The sequence below is a fragment of the Triticum aestivum genome, chromosome 7B (assembly GCF_018294505.1).
Source record: "Triticum aestivum cultivar Chinese Spring chromosome 7B, IWGSC CS RefSeq v2.1, whole genome shotgun sequence".
Taxonomy (NCBI): domain Eukaryota; kingdom Viridiplantae; phylum Streptophyta; class Magnoliopsida; order Poales; family Poaceae; genus Triticum; species Triticum aestivum.
Window position 1 is genome coordinate 387,713,846 of NC_057813.1, and position 10,545 is coordinate 387,724,390.

Genomic DNA, 10,545 nt, shown 5'->3' on the forward strand with positions numbered 1-10,545 from the left:
TTCCTACCATATGAATCTTGATCTCTAGCCTTCCCCAAGTTGCTTTCCACTCAAACCTTCTTTCCACCAAATCCAAATCCCATGAGAGAGATTTGAGTGTTGGGGAGACTAACATTTGAAGCACAAGAGCAAGGAGTTCATCATCAACGCAGCATTTGTTACTTCTTGGAGAGTGGTGTCTCCTAGATTGGCTAGGTGTCACTTGGGAGCCTTCGACAAGATTGTGGAGTTGAACCAAGGAGTTTGTAAGGGCAAGGAGATCGCCTACTTTGTGAAGATCTACCGCTAGTGAGGCAAGTCCTTCGTGGGCGACGGCCATGGTGGGATAGACAAGGTTGCTTCTTCGTGGACCCTTCGTGGGTGGAGCCCTCCGTGGACTCGTGCAACTGTTACCCTTCGTGGGTTGAAGTCTCCATCGACGTGGATGTACGATAGCACCACCTATCGGAACCACGACAAAAACATCCATGTCTCCAATTGCGTTTGAATCCTCCAAACCCTTCCCCTTACATTCTTGCAAGTTGCATGCTTTAATTTCCGCTGCTCATATACTCTTTGCATGCTTGCTTGAATTGTGTGATGATTGCTTGACTTGTCCAAAGATAGCTAAAATCTGCCAAAGTCTAAAATTGGGAAAAGGTTAAGTTTTTAATTGGTCAAGTAGTCTAATCACCCCCCCTCTAGACATACTTCAAGGTCCTACAAGTGGTATCAGAGCTTTGGTCTCCATTTGCTTTGATTTCCATAGCTTTTGGTGGTCATAGCCTTGGTTTCACAACCTAGGAGAGTATGGCGTCTAGCGAGGGAAATTATCACCGTAGAGGTCCTTACTTTGATGGTACTAATTTTGCTAGTTGGAAGCATAAGATGAAAATGCATATTCTTGGACATAACCCCGCCGTTTGGGCTATTGTGTGTATTGGCTTTCAAGGTGAATTCTTTGATGGGAGAGAGCCGAACCGTGAAGCTAGCGCGGAAGAATTGAAGATGCTGCAATACAACACTCAAGCTTGTGATATCCTCTTCAATGGCTTGTGCCCCGAGGAATTCAACAAAATCAGCCATCTTGACAATGCAAAGGAAATTTGGGATACTTTGATTGATATGCATGAAGGTACCGACTCCGTCAAGGAATCCAAGTTGGATGTGCTCCAAAGTCAGCTTGACAAGTTCAAAATGAAGGATGGTGAAGGTGTCGCTGAAATGTACTCTAGGCTTGCTCTTATCACAAATGAGATTGCCGGCTTAGGGAGTGAAGAGATGACCGACAGATTCCTCATCAAGAAGATCCTAAGAGCATTGGATGGAAAGTATGATACCGTGTGCACATTGATCCAAATGATGCCAAATTACAGAGATCTCAAGCCAACGGAAGTCATTGGAAGAATTGTTGCTCATGAGATGTCACTCAAGGATAAGGAGGAACTTCACAACAAGTCAAGTGGTGCTTACAAAGCCTCATGTGAAGCCCCCACATTATCAAGCGAGAAATAAACCTTCAATGAAGAATTGAGCTTAATGGTGAAGAACTTCAACAAATTCTACAAGAGTAGAAGCAAAGAAAGAAGCTCTAAGTCAAGGTCCTACAATGACAAAAGATCTTCTAGTCGAGAGCGCAATTGCTACAATTGTGGGAGACCCGGACACTATTCCAATGAGTGTACGACACCCTATAAAAGAAGAGAAGATTCTCCAAAAAGAAGAAGTAAAAGAGAAGAATCACCACCAAGAGAGAGGAGTAGTAGAGATGATCGTTATGAATGAAGACCCTCACGGAGAAGCAAGGATTCAGAAAGAAAGGACAAGTCATCAAGGAGCTACACAAAACAAAGACATCAAGCTCATGTTGGTGAACGGGTATCCGGCTCCGGCTCCGACAATCACTCCGACTCCGAATATACTCAAGATGAAGGTGTTGCCGGTCTAGCACTTGTGCCAACCAACTCCCACGACATATTTGACTCACCAAATGAAGGAATTGGAAGATGCGTCATGGCGAAAGGTCCTAAGGTAACACATCCCGAGTATGTTGATTTCAATAGTGATGAAGATGACTTGCTAGGTGATGATGATTTACTTGTTGACAACTCTAGTGATGAATACTATGATGAAACGTTAATTAATCATGCTAATCAAGATAAAACAAATGACAATGATAAGGAGAAGATTGAGCTTCTAACTAAAGAATTAAACACTCTTAAGTTAGCTCATGAAACTATCTTTGAAGATTATCGAGAACTTTTAAGGGCTCATGAGAAGTTACGCTTTGAAAAGCTCAATCTTGAGCAAGAGCATGAGTTCTTAAAGGCAATCAATGATGATCTCCGTAAGAAAAGTTCTTCTTACATTGCCAAGCGTTTACTCTTATCTACTTACATGCCTCAAGTCAAGTCTAGTAACAAGTACAAGAAAGATCCTTCCTCTAGTAGTAACAATAACAATGCCAAATCCAATATTGTTGCTTCTAGTAGTTCTCTTGATTCCACTAATGATTCTCTTAGCCAAGTTACACTTGAGCAAGAAAATAGCTTATTGAAGGGAATTATAGAGAAAGGTGTACACAAGAGCCTTGTCGGGAGTAAGCAATTCGAGGAAATTGTACGCAAGCAAGGAAGGCACCGGAAGAATCAAGGTGTTGGTTTTGAACGAAAGTTCAATGCCAATGGAGTTGAGTGGCAAGAAGATCAATACCCCAAGACAAAGTTTGTTCCTGAACAAGAGAAGTATGATCCTACTTCCTTCAAGGGAACACAAGCACAAGATGATCTTCTACCAGAAGACCACAAGAACAAAGGCAAGGACAAGCTTCAAGAGGAGATTGATGCATTTGAAGAAGCACCTAAGGCCTTGGTCAAGTGGGTTCCCAAGACTACGTCAAGTTCTACTTCATCAAGTACAACTACAACTCCAAGGATTCCCATCAAGATGATGTGGATCCCGAAGAAGAAGAACTAGAGAGTTCTTGAGGGTGACTCCGCCAACATTCTTCACTCATATCATTATGGCAAGGACAAGTGCAATCAACTTCCACATCTTGCACTAGTTCAAGGAGTCACAAACCCTCATGATGGTAAGGCAAGGGACAAGGTAACCTAATGATTTAATGGACATCATCTTATGTGAGCATCACTCTATGTCTATGGATATTCTTGTTTGTTCCTTGTGGGACTAACCCATGTAGGTATGTTGATCACTCCAAAGGATTGCTCCAAATGATCTACATCAACATTGAGCATCCACATCTTCAACACCTACATGAAGTCATCATCGACAAAACCCAAGGTTAGTTCATCCCTCTAAGGGGGGATCTCACATCTAGGGGGAGCTTAACTCTAAGAATTGAGTCAAAGCAACTCTAATGGTGTGAACACATCAATGCATTATGTAAAAGTGGTAACCCCACTTGAGCTTAAACGATGAGTGAGGGAGTCCTGGATTAGGGGGTGTCCGGATAGCCGAACTATCATCATCGGCCGGACTCCAAGACTATGAAGATACAAGATTGAAGACTTCGTCCCGTGTCCGGATGTGACTTTCCTTGGCATGGAAGGCAAGCTTGGCGATACGAATATGTAGATCTCCTACCATTGTAACCGACTCTATGTAACCCTAGCCCTCTCCGGTGTCTATATAAACCGGATGGCTTTAGTCCGTAGGACGAACAACAATCATACCATATGCTAGCTTCTAGGGTTTAGCCTCCTTGATCTCGTGGTAGATCTACTCTTGTAATACCCACATCATCAATATCAATCAAGCAGGACGTAGGGTTTTACCTCCATCAAGAGGGCCCGAACCTGGGTAAAACATCATGTCCCTTGTCTCCTGTTACCATCCGCCTAGACGCACAGTTCGGGACCCCCTACCCGAGATCCGCCGGTTTTGACACCGACATTGGTGCTTTCATTGAGAGTTCCTCTGTGCCGTCGCAATCAGGAGGGATGCCTCTTCCCGTCTTTAAAGACGGCGCCGTCATCAAGGGAGCTTTGGCCCCCGGCCAAACTATCCGGCTAGGCGGTTTTCTTATGACCGCCTGTTCGGCCGCCGCTTCGACAATGACCTCTCGAGTCATCAAAAGCGATCTTCACGTCAACTCGGAATTCGCCGAGCAGCTAGATCCGATGGAGCTCTCCTCCGTAAACGAGCTCTTGGATCGCATCGCCGCCCTGGGAGTCGCCATGGACTACGATCAGATTGGGATTAAAACCGATCTGAGAGAAATTAATTCTCCCCAGGCTACCACCATGTTGTCGTGGTAGAGGAACAACGCGGCGACTCTTCCTCTATGTTAAAGACCAGTTATGTCCGGATTCCCAATCCCTTCATGCCGGATTCCCATGGAGGGACGGACGTCAATCAAGTACTGAACCTAAAGTCAGGCATCAGACAAGATTTGTTGGATAACATCCAACAACCCAAGCTTCCAAATCCGGAAACTTCTCGGCCTTTGAGCCTTAGATCGGGCGGGGTTCCGAGTTTAATTCCGCCCGCCCACCCAAACATAAGTGATCTATCTCAAATACGGCAAGAGCCCGATGAAACAGTACATCACTACTGGGCCAGATTCCTCCTGGTCATGGACAGGATAAAAGACAGCCGTGAGGAAAGCGCAATCTTAATTTTCTGCAACAATTGCACGGACAAGGGAATCATGAACACCATAAGTCGTCGCGAAGTTACACGCTTCGCCGATCTGGCGACCATAGTACAAAAATACTGTGCGATGGAGAGTGCCTGGAAAACCGAAACCAGGTTTTGGGACAATCCGGCCCTGAATACAACCCTAGTTCGAAATAAAAGGGTGCGTCATACTCAAGCACCTGGGTTAAAAACCAAAAAGCAAAGCCCCCCTAAAGGGCACGGAACCGTACTGGAGGGATGGCTCAACGGACCCTGTAAAATCCACAGTACGGAGGGCGCCACTCCAACACATAGCCTTCGAGCATGTTGGATACGACGGCAGGTGGCCAAAAGTGGCGAAGGCTTTCTAGCCCCGGGCAACCAGCCCAACAGTACCAATACGGTATTAACAGTCTTCGAGACTTTCGCATCAAATAACATGCGGAAACGAACAATCCACAGCCTCGCCGAAGTCTACCAAGTAGCAACAACAAAACCATGGAGCGACACGGCTATCACCTTCAATGCAAAACGATGTCATGCAAGTTCTTTCATATAAGCACGTATAACTATATTCGGAATACATGCCTAAATTATATTGTTAAATTGGAGCTAATTCCGTGTTACCCTAGGTTATGATTGTTGCATGATGAATGTCATCCGACATAATTATCCATCACTGATCCATTGCCTACGAGCTTTTCACATATTGATCTTTGCTACGTTACTTTGCCGTTACCACTTTACAATTGCTACAAAACTGCTACTGTTACTTTTGCCACCGTTACCGTTACTTTCATATTACTTTGCTACTAAATACTTTGCTGCAGATATTAAGTCTTTCAGGTTTGGTTGAATTGACAACTCAACTGCTAATTATTGAGAATATTCTTTGGCTCCCCTTGTGTCGAATCAATAAAATTGGATTGAATACTCTATCCTCGAAAACTGTTGCGATCCCCTATACTTGTGGGTTATCAGGCAACTCAAATGCCGGTGGTCCTTGGTTCCTGCACCGGTGGCCTTTTTTCCAGCAAAATGGACGACGGTTGTAGCTTCGCGCATCTACGTTTGCAGCAGAAATGAATGGTGGTATGGAGTGTTAGAGTTCTTCCAGCAATGGCGAAGTCCGTTCCAGCATCTCATGCCTTCGGTTGTAGCAATGACAGTCGTCACTTCCAGCTTTTTGCTGGCGGGTTGCAGCATTCTACCATCGTCGGGTTGTAGCAGCTGCCCCGGCAGTAGCTTTCCTTTTCGCTGGTGGAAGCTTTTTGAATAGACGGTTCCAGCATCCCATTCCGGTGGTTGCAGCATCCGCGTGTCGCTGCTTGTAGAATCGTGTGGACGTCGTCCCCGACCACGGTGCACTGCCGGTTGCAGCTTCCGGTGATGCCGGTTCCAACTCTGGCCGCAACTGATTGCAACACCACAGCTAATGGTGCAGACCAGCGGCGAGCCGACGCAGCCCCACCTCCCCGTTGATACGACGTCCACCACCGCCATAAAGAAAGCACACAACACCTGTAGCTTCCTCGTCTCCTGATTGTTGCGCATGGCGCAGTAGCAGAAAAAGGTCGGGGCATTGAAGGTAGTCGGTTCTGGGGTGTTTTGAAGGTGCAGATGTGGTTCGTGGTGGTGGCAGGCCCACCGGTGGTAGGAGATGAGCCAGACGAGAAGCACGGAGATAAGAGATGAGAGATGAGACAATGAGGAATTTCTGCGGTGGGAAGATAAAAGAGAGGAGCGAGATAAGGATGGGAGGGTGTGGTAATGCGCGGTGACGCACAAAACACGTGGAAGGCTGCAAGCGAGGGCGAGTGCGTGCAACCGGCCGAACATTCGGCCGGCTCACCGATTGTAAACGTTTCCTATAATCAAGCGGGATCAAATTATGTCTCCATATTTTGGTGTTGTGGCCATCACCAATCCTCCTAATTAGATCCTGTGTAAGAGTGTCTCTGACTTCTGCACCCCAAATGGTTCTCGCTAGTTTTTTCTTTTTCTTTTTTTAGGAGTTTAAATGCTTGTTCTTTTTTGAGTGGAAAATGCTTCTCGCTAGGTTTTTTTTTGGAAAATGCTTCTCGCTAGTAAGGCAGAATAGTTCAGCAGGCCCGTTATTTTTTCAGCATCCATTCTGTAAGCAGCTCGGCAAGCCCATTCGGCCCATTTCAGCATCGCAACCCTAGCCAAGCGCAAGCCACAGGACACTGGCAGCTATAAATACCCAACCCCTCCCCAACGAAACCCTAGGTTAAAGCGACGCCGCCGCCGCAAGCCGTCCGCCTCGCTCTTCTCCCGAGCCTGGTCCTCATCCTCTCGCCTCTCTCCCCCCACACAGATTTAGCAATCTAGGTTTAGCGCCTCCGTCCATCTCGTAGCTGCTGCGATGGCGATCAAGAGGACCAAGGCCGAGAAGAAGATCGCGTACGACCAGAAGCTCTGCCAGCTGCTCGAGGAGTACACCAAGGTGCTCATCGCCGTCGCCGACAATGTCGGCTCCAAGCAGCTCCAGGAGATCCGCAAGGGTCTCCGCGGTGACTCCATCGTGCTCATGGGCAAGAACACCCTCATCCGCCGCTGCATCAAGGTGCACTCGGAGAAGACCGGCAACAAGGACTTCCTTGAGCTCAGCAACCTCCTCGTCGTAAGCAGCCGGACTCGTCCCCCCTTTTCTTCTTTTGATTCCGCCGCGAATTTTGAGCTGAAATGGATTCCCCGATTTGTAGGGTAACGTTGGCCTCATCTTCACCAAGGGTGACCTCAAGGAGGTTCGCGAGGAGGTCGCCAAGTACAAGGTAAAATTCAGACCGGATCTTCCATGTCCCCGATTATTGAATTATTATGTGGTGGATTGCTGGTTTGTAGTTGCGGTTAATCGAGAGAGATATCCTACGTCCGTGATGATTATCATGTACCGCTAGAAATATTGCCCCCCTGATATGTGATGTCTGCGTTTGTTTATTGTTCCTGTATTCGACTATACCCTTGCCTAGGTTTAGAATATTTGTAAATTGGCTAGTCTAGTTCTTTTATCCCGATGAATCAGTATGTTACACAAATGCTAGGTAAGTTACACAAATGTTAGTGAAGCAGTACCATTGTATCATTGCCGAATCACAATATGTGTGCAATTTAGCTGTTTCCTAGCAACAAGTATATTTGTCAAAGTTTTATTCTATCTGTCAAATTGGCATGTTTAGATAACAAATGTTATAAATTTGTATAGTTGCTGTGTTCTATTCTTAGCATATGCTATCTTTTTTCTGATGCCATCTGTTCATTTAATGTGATTTCTTTGTCATAAAGTTTAGGACATCCAAGGTTAATTCTGGTCTTGTTTTTGTACACACAGGTTGGTGCTCCTGCTCGTGTTGGGCTAGTTGCACCTGTTGATGTGGTGGTTCCCCCTGGCAACACTGGTCTGGATCCCTCCCAGACGTCCTTCTTCCAGGTTAGCATTTGCTGACAGCACTTCTCACTGGATGCTTTCATTTCAATCACATTTTATCACGAGTTCTTACTGTTTGTCTTGTTAAGGTGCTCAACATTCCCACCAAGATTAACAAGGGCACTGTGGAAATTACTATCCCTGTGGAGCTGATAAAGAAGGGTGACAAGGTGGGCTCCTCTGAGTCTGCCCTGCTTGCCAAGCTTGGTATCCGCCCCTTCTCTTATGGGCTGGTCATCTGCAATGTCTATGACAGCGGGTCAGTCTTCAGCCCTGAGGTTCTTGACCTCACCGAGGAAGACCTGATGGACAAGTTTGCTTCTGGTGTGTCCATGGTTGCCTCACTGTCCCTGGCGATCTCATACCCCACCATGGCTGCTGCGCCACACATGTTCCTCAATGCATACAAGAATGTTCTTGCGGTTGCTTTGGAGACAGACTACTCATATGATCATGCTGATAAGATCAAGGAGTACCTCAAGGTAATTCTTGTTCTACAATGTTTTGATCCCACTATGAAATCTTAATTTGAAACATGCATTAGAATTTGTTCTTGAACAATGGCATGAACTGACAAGTGATATTTTTGGATAGTGTTATCTCTTCAGTACCCTTAATTTAATCCTGCGGTTTGTGAGATTTGTTTTTGGTAGTCATCATGGTATAAAACATGACATGCCATCTCACATTTGGCACATGTTTCATCATACTCCTGAGCAACTGCATCATTGTTAGCTAAGCTAGTCATCTGTTCTTTTCTAACCAATTCTGGAGCTTAACAATTTATATGTTTGGATTGTGTTAGCCTCTTCCTGTCCCCTTTGTGTAATCTTGCTGTTTGTGAGAAGTGTTTTTATTGGAGTCATCATCGTATAATCATGGTGTAATACATGACATGCCGTCTCATATCTGTAACATGTTTCATCATATTCATGAGCAACTGCATCATTGTTAGCTAAGCTAGTCATGCTTGTATGGTTCTTCCTACTACAGCCTAATTCTGAATTCTGCATTTCCATGTCAGTTTTTTGACACAATACGTGTTGTTTTGGTGTGCAGGACCCAAGCAAGTTTGCCGTTGCTGCCCCTGCTGCTGCTGCCTCCGGTGGTGCTGCCGCCGCTGCCCCGAAGGAGGAGGAGAAGAAGGACGAGCCCGAGGAGGAATCAGATGGCGAGATGGGATTCAGCCTGTTCGACGACTAAGCTGTGTGCCTTCCTTCATAAAGCCGTGTCCAGTCGCCAGTTTTGTTAAGTGTTGAACACTGAAGTTTTTCAAGTCTTATTATTACCTTGAACAAGAATTAATTATGCTGTTTGTTAGTGTGTATTCGAATATGTTAACGTTATGTTATGCACTTAGTTACTTATGCATTGCTCTGCTTTGTGCTTCTCTCTTTTATGTTTGCTGGGATTCACTTCGTTAGATTTTAAGTAGGCTTGTTCATCGATTGCTCTGTTCAGACAGGCTTCATTCATCCAGCAAAAGTAATGGTATCTGTTCAAGTCAGATTTTAAGTTTTTGGGATCGAGCGCTGATTTGGCCGGTGGATGCAATGCTCCGATCCTGAAGCAAGCCTTGGTCTTTCAACCGAGCGAGCGATTTCTGTGACATATCTTTGTACTCTTTCTCCCCCACTCTGCCCTCAGATCCTGCGGAGATCGACGGCCAGCCACTGGATCGGCTGGCACTGGGCCGTGGGGGCGGAGGTATGGGATGGACCTGGGTGCTGCTGCTCGCGTCGGAGAGGGCGCTCTGTTTTTCTACAGAAGCTCGACGTGACCGCGCCGTGCAGCTGATTCCTTTATGCCGCCCTGCCTTTTCTACAGGAGCTCCAAATACACCGCCGCCGCTGCAACGTCGATTTTGGGGGATCACAGACTCTAGGGCGTGTTTGGTTGTCTGCATATGGACTTGCTGCATTAGGAGATCAACATTGGCACGTTGTTTGGTTGCCTGTCCGACATGACGAGCATGGAGTGGTGGACGAGCGACCCCGTCGGCGGCACGGCGAGTGACATTGTCGGCAAACTAGTTACGGTTCTCGAGCGAAGACAGTGGACAGAGGAGGAGAATGTAGTGCTCGCGCCATCGTATCGTCAGTGCAGTGGACGAGAGAGGAGGCCGAGATGATCAATGCGCGGAGGGACGAATATGAGGGCTCTGAGCAGAGGACAGAGGAGCTCGATATGGCGGCATTAGTGCAGTAGACTGTTGTTCAAAGAGAGATGAAGCTACGATTATCGAAACCAAAAGCTTACAACACGAATGTTGTGAGGAACTGCGAGATTAGTCTGCTGGACAAAGAAAATTTCAAACAATCGATCGTGCGCGATGAATCTGACAAAATTCGTCCAAAACAGCTCCAAACGGGAACACATGATTAAAAACTTACGGCCGACGAAACTACGAACCGATCGCCTGAATGGAACCGTAGCATCGAGGTGCATCTTTTTCGTGTAGAGCTTACCTCGAATCG

At 46.3% G+C, this 10,545-nt stretch overlaps 1 protein-coding gene across 1 annotated transcript; it reads left to right on the forward strand.

The window, feature by feature from the left end:
- Positions 1–6,863: 6,863 nt before the first annotated feature.
- LOC123162195 (60S acidic ribosomal protein P0) lies at positions 6,864–9,439 on the forward strand. The gene is made up of 5 exons (XM_044579987.1): positions 6,864–7,264; positions 7,347–7,415; positions 7,973–8,071; positions 8,158–8,550; positions 9,128–9,439. The coding sequence occupies exons 1-5, from the start codon at positions 7,007–7,009 to the stop codon at positions 9,269–9,271; spliced, it is 963 nt and encodes a 320-aa protein (XP_044435922.1). The 5' UTR covers positions 6,864–7,006; the 3' UTR covers positions 9,272–9,439.
- Positions 9,440–10,545: the final 1,106 nt, after the last annotated feature.

What these genes read in the sequence shown, in the direction of transcription:
- LOC123162195 (XM_044579987.1), top strand. Translation starts at nt 7,007, where the DNA reads ATGGCGATCAAGAGGACCAAGGCCGAGAAGAAGATCGCGTACGACCAG. An exon ending in AGCTCAGCAACCTCCTCGTC is followed by an intron (nt 7,265 to 7,346) that starts GTAAGCAGCCGG and finishes CCCGATTTGTAG; the next exon opens with GGTAACGTTGGCCTCATCTT. An exon ending in CCCAGACGTCCTTCTTCCAG is followed by an intron (nt 8,072 to 8,157) that starts GTTAGCATTTGC and finishes TGTCTTGTTAAG; the next exon opens with GTGCTCAACATTCCCACCAA.